Source organism: Bacillus rossius, chromosome 1 (assembly GCF_032445375.1).
Source record: "Bacillus rossius redtenbacheri isolate Brsri chromosome 1, Brsri_v3, whole genome shotgun sequence".
In the NCBI taxonomy this organism is placed as follows: Eukaryota; Metazoa; Arthropoda; class Insecta; order Phasmatodea; family Bacillidae; genus Bacillus; species Bacillus rossius.
Genome location: NC_086330.1, coordinates 81,533,962 through 81,554,250, shown reverse-complemented (window position 1 = coordinate 81,554,250; position 20,289 = coordinate 81,533,962). Strand labels below are relative to the sequence as shown.

The window sequence follows — 20,289 nt, the reverse complement described above, 5'->3', positions numbered from 1 at the left end:
TGTTTTCTTTTTCGGTTGCAGCAGTTGGCAGCGCCGCGGGGCGCCACGACGAGGGGCTCTGCTTCTCGTCGCTGTCGGAATAACAACTGACGTCACAGCCACCGCGCAGGAAACTGATAACGACTCAAGGTCTTACGACATCCCCTCGTCAGCTCCGAGATGGCACACATCACGGCTGATCGCTTTAAGGGGCATCAGGCCTCGCCCTATTCTCCTAAGCCAAACAAGCATAACAAGATGTACGAGGAATGAAAAATAAACATATAAAAAAATTACCAACTACAATTTTACAATTTTGTGATTTTCCACCCTTAATAAAGAGGTGGAAAAGGGGTGAAAATCGTTTTAAGATAAATAAATTTAACTTCGAAATTAATCAAGCATAACAAAAAATGGGTACCAATGATAAACGTACGAAAAATACCAACCACAATTTTTACATTTATCAAAATGCAACCCCCGAGAGGTTCAAAAGGGTATATATGATAGTAGTGTACATATGTATGTTGTCTGAGGACATGCTTCAGGCTGTTGTAGCGGTGTCGGGATTCAGTCTGTGGATTGTGGAGTCACGACGGCCATCTTGGTCTCAAAATTCCTCAAAAATGACACAAATTGACTCAAAATGACTCAAAATTCTTTTTAAATATTCCCTATTTCGAGAGAAAAATTCTCATTTTGAGGGAATTTTTCCCGTTTTAGTCCTCAAAAATTACAATGGCATCAAATTCCTAAAAACGGCTTAAATTGCCCATGGGCAAGCCGCTCTAGGCCTGTTCCTTGACAGTTAGGATGCCATTGCCTCCATCTTGTATTCTAGAACGTTGCAATTTTCGTTACGGCCGCCATCTTGAAAATCCGTAATTTTTATGCTAGAAATTCGGGAAAATTTTTAAAATAATAAAAAAATTAATTAATCAACTTTTAATAAAAATTATTTAAAAAACAACTTTGCGCAGTTCGTTACGGTCGCCATATCGGATTCTAGAAATGTTGCACATTTCGATACGCCCACTATCTTGAAAGTGTATGACGTCATCGTTGCACGTTCCGTTATGGCCACCGTATTGGATTCTAGATCATTGCCATTTTCGTTACAACCACCATCTTGAAAATATGTAATTCTTATAAGGTACAAATTCTAAAAAAATCCAAAAATTTATAAAAAAAATTATTTCAATTTTAATAAAATATTATTTTTTAAACGCACATTGGTCATAGAGCTTGGAGTCATCGGTTCTAACCCTGTGAGGGAAAAAATAAAATAAAAATTACGACAGATCCTTCCTCTACTGAAGCCACTGGCAGACTGACCTCCTACCACCACTAATGCCAAGGTATATATATCGTCAGCTATTATGACATCATGTCCGCCATCTTGTTTTCATCTGCTGGAGGCCTTCATCTTAACTTCGTCTGCTAGAGTGCACTGCCACCATGTTACTTTAATTTTTACCTGCTAAAGTGCAGTAAGCATTTTTTATCACTATGACGCCCGCCATCTTGACATTTGGGGACCACCTTGTAAATTCGTAAATATTTAGCTAGAAATTCGGGAAAAATTCCAAAATTTATTAAATAAATTTGAAATTAATATGCTGATTGATTTGATTAGTTCCTGTCCTTGTTTCGATCCCCGGGCGATGAAAATATTTAATTTTATGTAAAAAAAATTATAATTTCAATAAATATGGTGGAAAGTCCTTAAAAAAAAGTGTTAGTTCTTCATCTACCAGCCTCCTATAAGCCGATATGACCATCATGAAAAATTGTAATAATGAACCTAGAAATTCGGGAAAAAGTTCAAAATTCATCAAAACATCACTCAATTTACTGATTGAATCAATAAATTCATATCCTTGGTTCGATAATTAGTCAATGTAACAAAAATAATTTAGTTAAATATCACATCAGTTAACAAAAAAGTGGCAGGTTTGAAAAAACAACTCATTTTTACAAATACAAATTATATCATAATTTATATTCTATTACACGAACACTTGTGAAAGTTGGCTATCTTATAAACATTTAGTCCTTCATCGGCATTAACTGACTAATTCATAGCTCTAATCTGTTTACTGAAGATAGAGGCCAGCCAGATCTTTTGCCTACATAGTCTTTTTCTTTCCGACAGAGTTTCTCGATATTGTGTTTAACATAGAGGTTGGTTGATACAGCAATTTTCGGTATCTGTTCCAACCTGTTACCGATACAGTAATGTACTAGTTACAAGTAGCTGATACGTCTGTATCAGCTAGAGCAGTAGAAGAAACAAGAAGAAACAAGGTATCAGCATTCTCGTTAGAGGTTACACATCCTTCGTGCCGTCATCACCAGCGTAAAAAGGTATCAGTTTTCTCTTTCCACGTTCTTCGTAAAAAGGTATCAGTTTTCTCAATCTACATTCTTCGTAGTCGTAAAAAGGTAATAGTTTTCTCATTCTACATTCTTCGTAGTCGAATAAAGGTATCGGTGTTCTCTTTCCACGCATTTCGTAATCGGAGTCTTCAATCTTTGCAAGGAGCACGCACTGCGCACTGAGCGTACTGTGATGAGTAGCCTAAGATGTACATCAAGCTCTGTCCCTGCCCGAACACGCCCGAATATTCATCTTCGGCCAACCTCGTGATTTGTTTTATTTTTGGGCAGGAAAAATGAATTCAAATATTAAAAGTGGTCGGTTAGGTTAGCTACATTAAAACACTATAAAACACTATGGAGGGTTAGTTAGGTTAGTATAGCTACATTAAAATAAACAGAGAAATATAAATCTATATATAAATAAACCCGAGGTTGGCCGGAATGTGAATATTCGGGCGTGTTCGGGCATGGATAGAACTTGATGTACATCTTAGGCATCCCTCCTTCAACGCCTTCCACCCCTACATTCTTTCCCATTTTTATCCCTTATTCGTCGTGCCGCTCCCTCCCCTTTCACAAGCTCCGCCCAAGTGACCACCATCTGCGATCGGGTTCTGCGCACATTGGCCGTGGTGTTGTTCCAGGCGAATTCTAAACTGATACAAAAGTACTTGATACTTGAATAGTGTTCTCGTTTCCAGTACTTGATACAGGCGTGAATCAGTAACAAAGTAGCAGGTTGATACTCTGCAACCCACCTCTAGTTTAACAGACGGCCTCACATCGTCAGAATTTTAAATGGGAGTATTCACTGTCTTTAATGCACAGTTCTTCACTTTATTCTAGAACGGATATGGTTTGCCATATACACAGTCCCACCACAAGTTGTATTTTAAAGGTCTGTCAGCTTCAGGTCGTTCTCCGTTGTTCACATTTTCATGGAGACAACTAGAATTTGGAGTAAATATATTTTAATTTCTCATGAAGTTGCTACGTTCTTCGTTAGGTTTCAATTTTAAATTATTATCGTGATCTAGGATAGTATTTTTAGCAATATATTTTTTACATTCTTCGTAATCATTATAGTCGTCTAAAATTTTGCCTTCGTTTCTATTCCTAGGTGTTGTAGACCAGTCTTCGTTATATTTAGTCAGCTTAGTTCTACAGGTCTACTCTAAAAATATCTATTCTAGAAATATCTTCGACCAAAGGATTTTAGACACTGACTGCAACTGGCAAGGTCCCAAAATACACTCACTTCTCTCATGTCGTTAGCATTTTTTCTCAGTGTAAACTTCTTCCTGCAGTATTTACAGCGATGTCGTTTTGATACAGCTACAGATAACGAACCAGGATACATGTTAGCTTCTGCGGCTGACAGATGCAAATTGAAAAATTTCAATTGAAACATTAACTTAAATAAAATCTTTTTAATTTTTCATCAGCGTGAGTTATTTATTACATATAAGTAACATTTTGCAATTAGTTCTGCTTTTCAACAACGGATGGCGACACGTGTTGCATGTAGGTAAATAAAATTTATTTCTTTTATGTGGGATGCGGGATGCTCACTAACGATCGCAATAGAATGAGGGCTTCGCTAGTCATTACGGAAAAAGAAGTTCGTCTTGCATTATAGTGTTTCTCAGCCGTCTTAGCACATATTATTGTACTGGATAATAATATTTTTGTTTGAATTCCACCTGATAAATATATTAGGATGTCCTGATTTAGTAGCAGAAATTCACTAATTAAATGTAACCATGAATAAAATTGCATGACTCATTAAGTAAAACCTATTTCATGCAGAGATAGATTCCTCAAAAATAATCAGAAGCACTCTCAGAACATCAACAGTTGTCTAGCCAGGAATAATCAGGAGCACTCGGAGAAAACCAACAATTTACTGGCATAAATAATCAGGAGCACACGGAGAAAACTAACGCACGTTTTCCTTAATCCATATAAGCAAATCATAGAAAATTACTTTAAAATAAATAAGTAAAAATTAAAAAGTACAAACTAAAAGTAAAAATAATTATAAAAAAACATCAATAAAAAACAAAATAAATAAAATAATGCAAATAATTCTGGTTTGTACTAGAACAAATTTGGGTTTTTTATTTAAGTAATACTAAGTCAACTAATAATCAACTAATACATTGTATAGTAAAATTTGATACATACATATATATTTATTCTTTATTTCAAATTATGATGCGACTGGATCAATTTTTTTAATAATGGTCGGTATCTGTAACACGGTGAAATCATTATTATATTTATTCTAACTATAGCCTTAACCATGCTAAATTAAAGTTTTAAACATAGTTAAAATAATAAGTTCGTGTTTAACCTTTTTTTTTTAATTGTCCACCTCATTAAATGAAAAGAAGGTGTAATTTATCAAAGTAAAATATATAATCTAATACTCTACAACAGAACTTTTAAAACCAGATATTAAACTATACTGAAAATTAAAAATTCCAACGCATATAAAATTTAAAAAATATCATTCTTCTACTGTTTTTTTATGGGATACATCTTTTATTCAACTGATAAATTTATTGTGTCTATTTATGTAGCAAAAATGTTTGGAATAAATCACATATTTTTATTTAAATGGTATATTTTTACAATATTCTAAAATTGCGCGAGCACCGCAAGTTTTAATCTATTTGGAAATAAAAAAAAGCAAATTTATAATTTGAAAACGCAGCAGGTATCTAATTAAAAGGGCTAAATTAATTTAGTATAACCAGTGCTAACAACTAGGAGCGAATGTTACCAGGAACTGGTAATAGTGAACTGGTGTGATTATCATGACAGTTGTAGTCACCCGCGAGTAATAATGTTATTTCCTCGCGGCGCTTACAGACTAGAGCCTGTTAGTAAATATGTGGTTGCAACAAGGTACAGAGGGTCTGGGAGATATGATTATGCCTTGCACATGCCAAACATTGGAATAAATAGTTAAAAATTAGAATTATAGCAAAAGATGGAAAAATTCAAGATGGCGGGGCCTAATCCCCCTCAAGGGAAGGAGCTTCTCGCAATTCTAGAATTTTACCAATTTTGCAACAGCTTTATTTTCTAAGATTCGTTTTCGGATATGGGTCTCTGTTAGAGCAAAGTATTTAGGTGATTTCTGTGATTGTTGAAGAATGACTGATGTTGATATCATTAAAAGATTTTCTTCTTATAAAACAAACAGTTACCGTAAACCTCGTGATTCCTAAAAACACTCCAGAAAAATTAACTGATAACCTTCAGTTTCAGGCAATGTGCTGTAATTTTTGGGAAAGCTAGGTTCCCTGAAACCACACGCTGTTTTAGCAAGACCAGATAGACTCTAACCCCAGATGAAATTCATATCAATTTTTTAGCTACCATTCCCATCTTTAACGGGTTTTATTTTGACGTGAATACGTCTTTAAAATTGCTTCCATAGTGGGAGGCAATTCAAAAAACGAATCATAACAAATTCGGGGGATAGAGTTTGGTGTTACAGCTACATATCTATCATCTCCAACAAAAATTGAATTACACCGCTGGATAGCTAAAGGATCAAAGAATTCGTTACGCTAAGTAAGGACTGTGACGCATCGCGTGCGGTGGAGGGGGAAGCGCCGCCATTTTGAAGTAATTTTGCTGCGTTTCGAGATTTCCATTTAGTATAACTTTTGACTCGGAGAAGCTACGACGTTCGTCAAAATCTATCGATTTCATATATAAAACATTAGTGTAAAATAGTTAAAGTGAATATAAATGGTGTTAAATTAAAAATAGTGTATTTTATATTTTGTATAGAAAATATTTTCTTTTACGTACACGTATTCACGTACAACACATGGCCGTATCCATGACACAGCCACACCCCATTTTTTATAACAAAGCGCTGCAATACTATCAGGAAAAAAACATCAAAAGCTTTAAAAATATCTAATATACCCGTGATTCAAATTTTTACATAAAAAACAAAATAGTTAAAACGCAGCAGAAACTTAAGTCAGCGCTTTAGAAATACTTGCAACGAGTAAGTCATCAAAACTCAGAGCAAATAGATAATCTAACATAATATGTGAAAATAACGTTTAACATAAGAGGCCTTCTGAGAAGAGCTAAGTTGTCAATAACTGAAAGAGCTAGAAATTAAAATTAAACATTTTTTTTACCATTACAAACTAAATATTTATAGAAAATCATCGCAAACATTTAATTTAAAACTCTACAAATAGAGACGTGTATGGTTTACTGTCAATTACGGTGGAGTGTATAAAAAAAATATTTATCTGAGCAAACAATTGCTGTAGTTACACATACGGCATACAGAATACTCGTTATATGTTCCAAATAAACGAGCTTGAGAGAGTTTGTTCAAAGATTTGTTTATAGTGTCACTGATTATATTTTGACAACTATGAAGTTTTACAGGGAATAATTTCGTAAAACGGACACATATTTATAATTGTGTAAACCCCGACAAAATTGCATAGCTATAGTAACCCAATTTCGGTATAATGGCCCATATACACTGTTAATATGGGGACATTATCCGATGGGTTGTTGCACAACACATGGGATTGTCAAAATCATTGTAAAGGATGTTTTCATGCAATTTATTCTGCTGTTGGTACTAAAGTTTGGTACACAAAAAATATATTCTGTTCTTTTATAATAGACCCCTTCGGAAACCACATTCCAAGAAATTGCTTTTAATACTACAAGAAATATCTTGTGACTTTGAAAAACATGTGGCTATGATTATTTTTGCATATTTAAATACTTTTTCGAGATAATTGTAAGTAAACCTTACGAAAGTTGGCTCACAATTTTATATTTAATTTGATGTTTCATTGAAAAATAATTTATTTAAACTATGGGAAAGATAATCTAATATTCAACTATTTGACTTGTATCGTGCTTATTAAATGTGCGAAGTTAATACTAAATAGCTTATCAGGGAACGGTTTACTAATGACTAACTATTGGAGGCACTGGGACAACACAAAGCATAAATGCCCGGGCAAGATTCCGAACCCAGTATTACTGCGAACAGTATTTTGTGGTGATACAGTTCATGTAAACGTACAAATTTACAAATATCTGTAATTTTACATGAATATTTTTGTTCAAATTACTTGAGGCCTCCAATATTCGCGTGGTTATTTAAAAAATTGATACCATTATAGATCAGGATAAAATTTCCTGTGGATCTTTGCGTTAATTATGTGCCCTGAAAACACAGTAAGCCAATAAGTAAATAACGTAAATCCATATGAGCCAAAACCGTATGCAACCCAGACGGACTTGCCTGCTGCCACACAATACAGCGTGTCTACCCATCACAGACCTGGAGGAAGAGGCAGAAGGTGACCCACTGGTAGAAGCGGTGCACCCGGCGCTCCTTGCCGCGGGAGTTCTGCACGCCGGGGTACGGCACATCCTCGCCCACCCGCCCGGGCAGCGCGGCGTGCACGCTGTACGTCGAGTGGATCCAGCAGTACGCCTCGACGATGCTCTTGCCCACGTGGCCGGCGTCCGTGCACTCGATGGGGTCGCCCACGTACTGGCGCGCCGCCAGCGTCACGCAGCACGCGACCAGCACGCCCACCGTCGCGCGGTAGTGCAGCTTGAAGATGGGCCCGTCCGTCGAGTGCGGCGGCAGCCTGAAGAAGCTCCTCACGCTGTTGAACACGCTCAGCATCTCGCCTCGTTCACTGTACTTCTCCCGACGACCAAGCGCTCGTCTCTGCCAGTCGTCCAAGAGAGTCGATTATCTGGTAACCATGGTTTCCTTCGTGTCTTCACAAAAATGTCTTCAGGGCAATCAACAAAAAAGAAAGTTATCAGTGACGAATTGTGGTCTCAAAAAGTCCCGCTGCGTAAGAAGTCCTATCCCGTGGTCTCTCGAAAAGTATCTGTATGTTGATGGCCGATCGGTGAAGATCCCTACCATCCGTCGTCCACAGGTCGCTCCGTGGCTAAGTCGAAGGCGTGAACTTATCCCCGGGTGCTCCGCTTTCGCGCGACCGCGGGTATCTCCTCAAGGGCGTTACCGACACACCAACGCGCTCGCTAGTTATCTGCCAGCCCGGTGGGAGGCCTAGTTGCCTGTTCAAGGTTAGAAGCCCGGTTAGACTGTTTTATCGTCGTTTTCGAAACATGAAGCACACGGGAAAATACTGAACGAGTGAAAGTACGTATCATGTTGTTGATGACCAAACATTTTCTTTGGCCAGATTTCTGGTCTGTACCCCAGAAAGACGTTTATCACGAAAAGTTACCAGCTTGTATTTCTCAAGCTGGAATGCGTATAAGGTAAGCAGAGTCATGTGGCAGTGTAAATATGCGCGACGACTGGGATTCGCAACTTCAGCCACTCGCCCGCTATATCTCCAGCTCGCGGCGGCGAGGAATCGGCCCACTGTGTTTACGAACCTGTCGCGGTATCGCGGTTCGCTCGCTCGCCCAAACACCCATCCCTCACGCCATCGCTCCTCGCCGCTCGGGGTTCATCGCATGATTCACCAGCGCCCGCTACCTGTCCAAACCTGCGGCTTTGCGCCGAGCGGTTCCCAAGCAAACAACCCACCCCCGAGTGCCCGAGGCAACTTCTTCTGTGTGCACGGGGATGTTATCCTTCGCCTGACTCAGCGTGGTCACGCTGACGTCACGAACAACACCACCGACAGAACTCTGGAATTTAGTCCCTTTTTTTTCAAAGTCACAGTTCGCCTACTTGAGTATTAAAAAATTATTATGCCATATTACAATACAACTACTAAAAAACTGTAAAATAAGAAGTTCCACCAAGTGCGAGATCCTATCAGGACTTCATTCGAAGAGAGGATCCAAGCAACTAACCCTACTGTAAGGATTCCAGCTATCTCGTCGCCAACTGTGAGTCAACAATATAATCTATCCCCTCTTCCCTTCCCCCCACCTAAGTCCATATCACCAGGTACTGCTCCTTCGACGGAGATCTTCTTCAATGCGAGGCATACAAAACCAGCCTAACTGCCAACTCATGAGAGCGAAGAATGACTGCCATGCCAAGTCTTAGAGAGGACATTTTAGCTGAACCCTCACTTTTAAGTGCAAGACAGAGAGAACATTCAACTATAACATACTGTCACTGCGTCATTGTTGAACGTGCATAGCCACGTTCCATTCCCATAACAACGATTTTGCGTCTGGTTTCGCTGTCGCGTGAGCACGTTCCAAGTATTCGGTTTAACGGTCCGTTTGCAAGATGGATCGGTGGAGGAAAGTCTGTCGTAACACACGACGCCAAGCGGGGAGTCGCGACTCCAGGACCGGCGAGGGACAGACGTCGCCCGCGCATCGCTGGAGAGGAGAGCCCACTCGCACTTCCCGGCCCGGGACTATTTCAGACGACGCGTCAGCCATGAGATCACAGGGTGCAGAGGAGCATCTAGGTACGAGCCGCACGTGTCCTCGGCTGAGAGGAGATCGGAAATGCCGCGTTGACTGGTCTGCCGTCCACTTCTCATCTGGAAGGCCCGTCGGCGTGTCCGTCGGCGATCCACTTAGGCGCCCGAGGGTTCGCGCAGCTGCACTTACTCACGGTACCTGGCGAGAGTTCCGCGTACATCCCACACACTGTGCACCGTTTTAGCTCAGTGCATCATTGCGATCTCGGATCACTTGTGCAGAAGAAAATTTAGCAGATGAGAACAGTTTCAAAATTGAATAAACCTACGCTATGCTGGTATTATATTTCAAAAAAATTCCAATGATTAATTTTTCATTCGTAGAATGTTAATTTTCTTTATTCAAAAAAATGTTTCAATTCACACATATTTGACACTAGCTCGCACATAGAGGTGGAAAGTTTAAATAATTAATATGTTTTTCTTCGTTGTGGATGTCAAGTAGATACGAATGGGAAGGAGCGCAGTAGCATTGACTGTGTCACGGAGGTGACAGATGTAGGCCACAGCTGATGTTTTCCTGATCTTTGACGCACACTCGAAAGAGAAAAAAAAATCTTCTTTATTTGTGTGGCGTAAAAAACACAGTCTGGTCACTTCTCTCACCTCCGCTTCGACGATGGAGCAATCCGAACGTCGCGTAGCCTTTTGGCTGCTGTCCGAAATCCTGTGACGTCAATCAGGCTGGCGGAAGAGCGCTCCGATTGTCCGGGGACAAGTGCCTCGGTTATCCATGACACAAACACCTCGGTTATCCGGAGATGAGTCCTCGACTGTCCGAAGGAAAGCACTAATGATCGTTCACAGACCAGCGACCCCGACTGTCGGCCGGGAAGAGCCCGGTGTGGCCGCCGCCAGAGGATGGACTGTCCGGCCCGTGGTCCGTGCGCCACTGGTCGCCGCGCTTCAGCCCCCGAGGAGCCAGCGGCGAGAAGAGGGTTTTAAATTAGACTCCCAAGTTCTTGTCCCGGCCACCGGACATACATACACACACACACACGCGCGAGGGGGGCTGGCGAGGTCGGGGCCTCGTCAGGCAGAACAAAGGCGAGTCGACGTGTAAATAACCCGCGACGATTTGGAAGGATGACAAATTGCTGGAGACGAGAGCCTGCCGACCGTCGCAACACAGCGACCGTCTCGCTCCTGTTCTCTGCCGCAGACACCTCCACGCAACAGTCTCGATGTCCTGATGGGTTGCTTTGGTCGCATCTAACCCTGATGCCAAAATCTTCGCCAATGTTTCAAAGGGAAATTGTCTTATTAACTAGGTTGTTTTAACGTATTACTTTAGTGACTCATCGATACTATTCTGAAGAAAAAAATAGTTCATTTTCTCACTGATGATGAACCTTCTTTGGAATTCATTTCATGTCTTTTAATCCTATATTTAATTAAAATATCCTAAAAATTAATTAAGATACATATGTTTTTAGGTCCCTTAAATGCGGGCCGAAAATTGCTTCGTGCTAAAATACAACTTTGGGATTTTCTTCCATTATTATTGGTTGTACTAATGAAAGCATATCATGCCCAACACTATCGTAATAGCTCATCGAAGACACCGTAGCCTTCAGGCCTCTGTATGCATAGCCAGGCAACATAATACCTTCCTCTACCATTTCAGTTCCCGACATAAGTCAGTTTCCTTAGGCAATGACAGCTGAAACCATGATAAAATTTATTTATACTCAAATGACGAAGTTTAAAGGCAGTTTGCTCTCTTTAAGTTTATAAAAATATCTCGTTCAAGAGAAGTTCAGCTATAACGGTTACTGTTTGACGATATAAATTCCAGTTTTTAAAGTATTTATCTAAAACTATGTAAGCATTTTGTTTGCATTCTTCTCTACAGAGTACCATAGAATTGTCATGGCCTATGTGAGGAAGTCTCACTGGAGGGACTAAGCTGAAGACTGGGACCCACCCCCGCTTATCGCGTCATGTCGTTGGTGCCACAACTGGAGGTCGCCTGTAAAGTCTGATAAGATACACGTGCTTCACTCGTGTCAACTCGCGTCAACTTCTCTTAACATTGCACATATTCTATGGAGAATGTTATTTCACTTCGTATTTGAATAAAAGTTCGAACTTGAATTAGTTCTGCGCGTAGACAGTCTTTTTCGAGAAAATACTTTAATATAATAGCCATATTACAAAAAAAAATTGATGCCCCGTTTGGTTTAGATTTTTTGCGTACTACGACCGTTTGCATAATGAAATTCAATTAATGAGAAAAGTAACGCGTTCTAGATTTATCTAGAGAAAATTTACTGACCTTAAGTCAAAGTTTGTTGAACTTGTGTGAGTGGACCATCGTTAAGATGAGTGTGTCTGAAGAAATACAGAAAAAAACAGTGATTTAGTGCCTGAATTCCAACTGGTTAACCAGGCGGGTTATAACAGCCAACGAATAACTGAGCAGTTCTTGCCGAGTAAACGACAGTTAAAAAAATTCTACCCAAAATTGTGGTGTCTCGAAGCTCGCGTTTGTGTGCATGACTGGAATCCTTGCGGATGTATTTGGATGGACTCCAGAAATGTATCTATACATTATATTCGCTCTAATGAGTGAGCCACACAGAAAAAAAAAATTCTCTACTTTTACAAAACATTCCTTTGGAAACCAGTTTCCAAGACATACCTAATTTGTAATACTACACGAAAGATATTGTAACTTTGTACAAAACATGGCTATGGTTATTTTTGCTTACATTTCGAGATAATACCTAGTGCTTCTTACGAACATTGGTGTATAATTTTATAATTGAATTAATATTTCTGTCAAGCATATTTTTTAAACAATGTAAAAGATAAAATAGTATTCAATAATTGTAGTTTATTTTGTTTTATTTTGCTTGTTAATGTGCGCAGTTGAAACTATAAAGCTATTTGGGAAACGTTTTACAAATAACTTCAACTATTGGCGGTACTTGGACAACACAGAGCATAAATGCCTGGGTAAGAATCCTAACCCAGTATAACTGCGAACACCATTTTTTAGTGATACAATTGATTTTATATAAATGTACAAATGTTAAATATATATAATATTACATGAATATTTCTGTTGCATTTACAAAAAAATATATGGTGAACAGTTCTTTCACCCTACCCAATAGAACTCTTATACAATAACATCCTCATGACAGTAGAGTAATTAAACCATGTTCTACCCAACCGAAAAAGATTGGTTATACCTTCAATATTTTTGTCTTTTACAGAATGAATACACGATATTTCTGGCTTATTATAAATATCATATCTAAAGTTTAATATCAATTAGGAGTATTTAAGTTCAGATTAGGTCATTTTTCTGCTGACTGATTTATTGAATGACAACTCAGTGAAATAATTGTGCGAGTTTTGCAAAGAAATGTTTTTGGAAACTAACTGCCGCAAATATATATATATCATTGTAGGTAAAATTAAAAAAAAAAAAAAAAAAAATTCCGTAGATAATAGATCGTTTATATAGTTTCTAGGTGTTTATCAGAATCACTGAGACTTCAATATATGCTTGCTTGAATGAACAATTAGTTATATACATTTCACATAATTACACTGTAAAACGTACTCTGCTCTAGTTACAGTGTTACAATGAAAATGTTTTTGGAAAAAAATTAATTTTCGTGTGTACTAAATATAACAAAATATAACATGTGAGCGAGTCTTATAGTACTCGCCAGTGATGCGTCACATCTGACTCGGTAACGAGCATAATTAATGTTTTCTCATGTTGCAAATACACTTTTAATACGAATATTGGACCTCGGGCACGAAATTTAACGTACGATTATTTAAAACAATGACGAGCGTGATAAATATACGCAAATTGTGTTTTCAACTACATTTCTGGACGCGAATCGCACGCAGTTTCCGCTCGCGCCGCTATAATTCGCTGCCGGAGCAGCTACGTCGACTATTAAATCATTCGATTCGCTGAGCGAAATTTTAAAACGTCTCCGATAAATTTTAAAAAGACTTTAAAATATACAGAACCCCGGTTTGGACCTGATTATTGAAAAGAAAATTTATGAAAATATTGGCCATCTTGTTAAAATCCATTGAACAGTTAGTGCTACAAAGTCTCCCTTTGTATTTGTGGACTTTGGTTCGCGCCATCCGCCACAGATGGCAGCACCGTGTTTGTTACTTATTTCCTTTCCTTGACTTTCGTCGCATTTACTAAATTACTCCCACCAAATACCATACACCGAGAACTAAGATGTTACACCTCAAAAATATTTTTTTTTTTAAATGTCAAAACAATGTTTCAAAATTTAGTTACTGGAAATGTAACGTATTGAATTTCAGAAAATTCTGTGAACGGAAGCGGTCGGTACTTGAAGCTCGCCAAACTACGAGCCTCGCCCGGCCACCGGCTGTCCGAAAATAATGCAACTGGCTGCGGAGAGGCTGCCAGCAACAACAGAGAACTGACCCGTGCAACACCGCTACCTTGAGAGTCTGCTTCGCCGCGAGAACCGCGGTGTTCCGTTCACCTCCTAAACGAACGTGTTGTGGCACGAGGGTCGTTCCGTTACTCCAGCCAGGCGCTTTTCAAACATTTTTTCTGGCATTGTAAATTTTATATAACATAAATAAGTGTAAATAAGCTCAAACAAACCTAGTTTATTGGAAATTTAGTTCAGTCTTTAAGTAAAGTATTATAATTATGTAACCTTTTATTTGGCAACTATGATGACTACCTGGACTTCGCAAAAATGTGAGCGTTTCCTTTTCTCGTGTGATTGTGAGTTTGACAATGTAACTTGTTAATAGGTATTTATTTTTTTTAAGTGCAATTACATCCCCACATTGCGCTGCAAGTTTTGGTTTGGGATATCTTACAATCTTGCAAACTATCTGACCGTACATGCACTCATGTTAGATTTAAGACTCTAATTCGTGAAGTGAATACAACATAAATCCCGCTGATTATTGTACAAATGATGGCCCTTCCCTGTCTTTGTTCTGTTTCTCACTCCTGCGTGTTTAGGCTTCACTGCTACGCTCCACGTCAGCCCCGCGTGGCCGGAAAGCGACACCACGTGACATATGTACGAGCTCTCCGAAAGAGGCTTCGGAAGATTATTCTCAGCTATTCTGGAAGCCGAAGTTCGTCGGGCTCGGGCGAGTCTATACGCCCTCTGGAAGCTGAGGAGGTGAGCGCAGTCGTCTAGCAAAAGTCCAGCAGTCTACCACAGAAGAAGACCGTCCGCCGTGACTACGCCGCCAGGAGGTCGTCGTGCTCCCGATTGCAACTCCAGCCGATACCAGGTCTTAGCCTCTACAGCGGTAAGCACACCAAGTCCAGCCGGACTTAGCACCTGACGAGGAGGAGCAGACAGAGATATTCGTCAAGACAAAGGTAACTCGTCGAGGGAGAAGAAGTCCGCATTCGCTGGGCGAGTAAAAACCTGGAAACTCGCTCAGTGGAATCTGAAGGGTTTAGTACCATAGAAGAGTTAAAAGTTATGTCAAAGTACTCGCCGGTGAGCGTCACATGTTTAACTCGCTGGGCGAGTAAGTGACGAGCGAGTAGTGGATGAACGAATAGAGGGTGAGCGAGTTCGCGGCGCGGCGAGCAACAGTGACCCAAGTACCCGTGGGTCAGGAATTAATAAACACGGACAGCCAAGACAAGCGTTGTCTTAACCGAGTAAGAAACAAGGAATTACGACTTTTGCACACGACAGGTGGTGTCCAAGTCATCGCCAGGTCTCTGGAAAGTGAAGGAGGTGAAACCGGAAGTGAATGTCTATAGCAGTGTGTCACTGTCCCCCGCGAGGACAGAAGGCAGTGACAGTTCCCACGACTTGCTAGGAGCAGCCACATTGACAAGCGGCAAACAAAACATTGCAACTAAAAACAGTGAGTGTAAAACGCCGCGATTTTCATGATGTCTACTCATTATTTGCAAGCCTGTAAGCAGAGAAAAACAAATAATGACAAATTTTTTAAGGAGGACCAAGTAACAGCTGTTAGCGAAAAAAAAAATATGTTTTACTTGTTAGTGCTTTTAATATGATCGTACTCCGTACAATCCCTATATACTTCATGAAGTGCGTTAGCCTGCAGCTTGTGTACAAATTATGCAGTTTACAATGATAAAAAAAATATAAATGTTTTAAAAGAAAATATGAAATATAAAATATTTCATTACATTTATCATTAAATATCCCGTGCACGGTTACTAACTCATAAAAATACATGCTTGCGAGCTATACATTAAAAAAATTACTACGATAAAAAATTATCTAAATAATTAAATACAATACTAAACATATCTTAAATCTTTCAGATTTTCTTGTACATCGTTCTGGGCAGCCTGTGTAAAGTTACTTAAATATTGTCCAATATATAAAAAATTATTCAAAACTTTACCTAAACTCCCTCAGTATAATGCGGCCTAAAATCACCATTTCAGTTCACCACTGTTGTTACGTGTACACACTTGCACATAGTTGTTACTGTTATTCCGACACAATAAAGCATAGCTAGGATACGTCGTGCTAAATGTTTTATCGGGACCGGGCGGGGAACATTCTTGATCCGCTGAACGGCGCGCCGAGGAACCATGCAGTAGCTCGTAAAATTGCAACTTTACTGGAAGGCGTACCGTACACAGCTTTGCCTGGCACTTAAAGGACGTATCTTGTAGCTGAAGTCCACAGCTGGCGGTTGACGACGCACAGATCCAGAATGACAACCGAATCGCAAAACAACAAATTACCTATTATTTTTACAGCGCGCCCCATCATCACATGCATCGTGATTCCCTAGATCCTCAAGTACAGCACTTTCTAAAACTTCAAACGCCATGCCCAGCTCTTACACGCCCGGCAAACAGTAGGCCTACGTCCGCGGGCCGGGTGAAACGCGTCCTATCGCGCGCGAAGTTACGCCCGGCGACACAACTGTCGCGACTCGCGACTCAGCCACCACACAGCGCTGTCTTCATGCGCTATCTTCACTATAGTGCATTCTTCAACCACACACCAACGTATTATAAGGAATTCCCATTAATTATGTTTTACGCTTCCCCATTAAAATAATTAGTAAATATACCTAAAACTAACACAATAAAAATTCTTAAAATAAAATCCTTACTAATATTATAAATGCGAAAGTAACTCTGTCTGTCTGTCTGTTTGTTACCTTTTCCCGGCTGAACGGCTGAACGGATCGTAATGAAATTTGGCAAGGAGATAGATTATATCCTGGGGATGGACATAGGCTATCTTTTGTCTAAAAAAAAAAAAAAATTTTAAACGGGTTAAAAAAATATATCATAATTTTATGTAACGTGTGTCATAGATATACAAACTGTTAGTGTCATTCCTCTATGTCTGCCGAGCAATAGCTTTCAAGCCATTACGTTACGTTTTGCTATTGTAAGGAACTAAGTAGAGAGTAAGAAAAAAATAAATATCTTGACAGTTTGTAGTGTCGCCATATTTTTTTCAGTTTTCAATACCGTTTTTGTATATTACAGTTAAATTTTTTTTTTTTACAGTTCCTACTTATAACTTATTTGCAAGGAGTTTGGTTTAGTGTTTATAATTTATCTGCTGAGCGTCAAGAGTCTTAGGGCTGCTGAGACCGAAGACCAGAAATATTTTGAAAAATTTGAATTTTACTATTTCAGGTAGGTCGATTTTTTTTATTAATTATAATAGTTACGTGTAATTGCCATCTTCCTTTATTTCACATTAAAAAATTATGTTTGGTTGTGTGTGAGATAATTTTATTTATGTATGTTTTAATTTCATTTATTTTCTTATATATATATATATATATATATATATATATATATTCTTACCTACCTACTTCTATTAAATTTCAGGTGGATGTTAACATTGTCATTCCAGTTGAATAAATTTTTTTGACAAATTAGTTGTTATTTATACTTTTTGTTTCATTTTGGACTATGTTTTTTTTACTTAATTCAAAGATTTGTGGTGTGTTCAGGGAGTGATATCTCTATTAATTTCTATACTGCTTTGGATAAGCGGAATATGGCCACCACAGTTTTACATATCAACCAATCCTACAAATGTTTTAAACATTATGACAAATAAAAAATAGTTTCACAAACATCTTTAGTTTTTTTTGGTGTGTATAGTATGAAGTTTAATATTATGTATGTACGTAAATTCTTAAACATAGAGTTATTTATTAATTTATTTAGAAAATTATTCATAGGTAGGTAATAAGTTTTCCTTTATATTTCTTTCGATTTGGAGTGTTTCCGAGCCATTCGGGGTCCTCAACATCACACCCTCCCCCCCCCCCCCCCCCCCCCCAGGTGGTTAAAGCCCCAAAATTTTGAAAGTTTAAAATTTATAAAAAATTTTCTCTTTCGATTTTAAGCGTTTTCGAGCCATTCAGGGTCCTAGAACCCCCCGCCCCCCTCTGGGAAAAAGCCCCAAAATTTCGATAATTTTAGGAATTTCAAATATCTATTCTTTCGAGATGGAGTGTTCCGAAACATTCGAGGTCCAAAAAGCCACAAAATTTCGAAAAATTGGAGAAAGTTGTATTAAAATTAAGCCATTACGAACTAAAATGTCCAGGGCATGGTGGAACTTTTACCCAAAGTCGACTTCGCACCCAATTTTGAGGGAGAGTGCAAAACTCCAAAATAACGACAAATTTCAAAAAATTCTTAAATTTAAGTATACTTTTTTACTATTTGGAGTGTTTCCGAGCCATTCGGGGTCTTCAACATCACCCCCCCCCCCCTTCATAGGGGTCAAAGCCCCAAAATTTAGAAAATTACAAAAATCATTCTGTTTCGATCTTTAGTGTTTCCCTGCCATTCGGGGTCCTCAAACTACCCTCCCCCCACAAGGAGTCAAAACCCAATAATTAAAAAAATTCCCAAATTTTCCAAAAACCTATTCTTTTTCGATTTGGAGTGTTTACGAGCCATTCGGGGTCCTCAACATCACCCCCCCCCCCCTCAGGGGTCAAAACCCCAAAATTTAAAAAATTTCAAATATCATTCTTTCGATTTTTATTGTTTCCCAGCCATTCAGGGTCCTCAAAATCACCCCTCCCCCTCTGGGGACAAAGCCCCAAAATTTCGACAGTTTCAGGAATTTCAAATATCATTTCTTTCGAGATGGAGTGTTCCAAACCATTCGAGGTCCTGAACATCCACTTTTCGCAAAAGTGAAAGCCACAAAATTTCGAAATATAAGAATATATATAATTGGATTTTGGTATGTATGACGTCGATAAACTCTTACACCGTTTGACCGATCGCCATGAAAGTTGGCACATCGAAGTGTTTTTATCATCCATTTTTTTTGTAACTCGCCGCTATATGGCGCTGTAGCACATCAACTTCTAAACCTTTCAACCGATCGCCTTGGGTAAACAGAAAATCATAGGTCACAGACACACAAACAGTAATTATGTGTCATTTCTTAATGTCCAACACACTGGACATATCGCTATCCATTTTGCTGTAACTCGCGGACAATATTTCACCCGGTGTTCATCCCGGGCAAAGCCGGGTACTGCAGCTAGTAATATTATATATTAGATTCTCACAGTCATAAGAATGTTCTGGTATTTTTTTCACGATTAAGTAGTCAACCTTAAAAATATTTAAAACTAAATTTACCAGGATTCTAAACCAAATGTCCAAACTAAATAAAAATATTAGACAATTCAATAATATCAAACAGCGTCCAAAACCATAATAAAAAGTGACTATAAAAATAACCTGTCATAATTTAAATGCAAAAAAGCAACAAAAAAATGAATGTTTACCAAAAGGAGGCACGTGCCACAAGTGTTCGAAGGAAAGTGTTGGGTCAACAGCACGTCAGTCTCGAGTGGAGGCATCACCCAGGGCTTCGAGCTGTGTCCCGAGTCATCTCGTCCACAGTTCTCGTCAAGTCCAGACGACCTTCGAGAAGGGAAGGAGGGTGGACGCTAGCCGCCGAGTTCCTTTGTGACGACGCCTTGGTGCACTTCACCGTGGGAGAAGTCGGTGCATGATATAAGGCGAGTGTGGCAACAGTAAACAACAAAGTTCAGTGGGGATTATCTGCAGCGATTCTTTTCAGCCGTCACTCTAAAGACATTTTGTGCAAAACGCCTAGTTTTTCCATCAGCATTTCCAAGTTGTAAATAATTAATATTAATCAAGTTGCTTAAGAGTGATTTGCTGAAAAATTTAAATATTTTTTTTAAACTATCAGTTTGAATTATAGTTGTAATCATTTTACGTGAAGTGAAATATTTTTGTATTTTATTGTAACACTTAACTACTTACGTATTTTTTGTGATTATAATTGGCATACTGAAACTGCTGGTAGCAGAAATATATAATAATTTTATGTAAAAGCAATTATAATTTTTGATATCATAACAGGCAACGATTCTTTGTTTTTGGCCTCTGCAATTGTAATCAAGAATTCAAGACTAATGCGTATGAATATTAATTTAA

General features: G+C 38.8%; 1 protein-coding gene across 3 annotated transcripts in view; it reads right to left on the bottom strand.

The window, feature by feature from the left end:
- Window positions 1-20,289, bottom strand: part of LOC134538506 (innexin shaking-B) — a 106,074-nt gene that overhangs the window by 62,915 nt on the left and 22,870 nt on the right. Inside the window, exon 1 of one of the 3 annotated variants that reach the window (XM_063379904.1) lies at window positions 7,715-8,450. The exons of the other annotated variants lie outside the window; for them this stretch is intronic. Coding sequence (XP_063235974.1) covers window positions 7,715-8,068 — 354 coding nt within the window. The 5' untranslated portion in view covers window positions 8,069-8,450. Of the gene's footprint in view, window positions 1-7,714; window positions 8,451-20,289 lie in introns of those variants that run through there. 3 annotated transcript variants of the gene reach the window in all.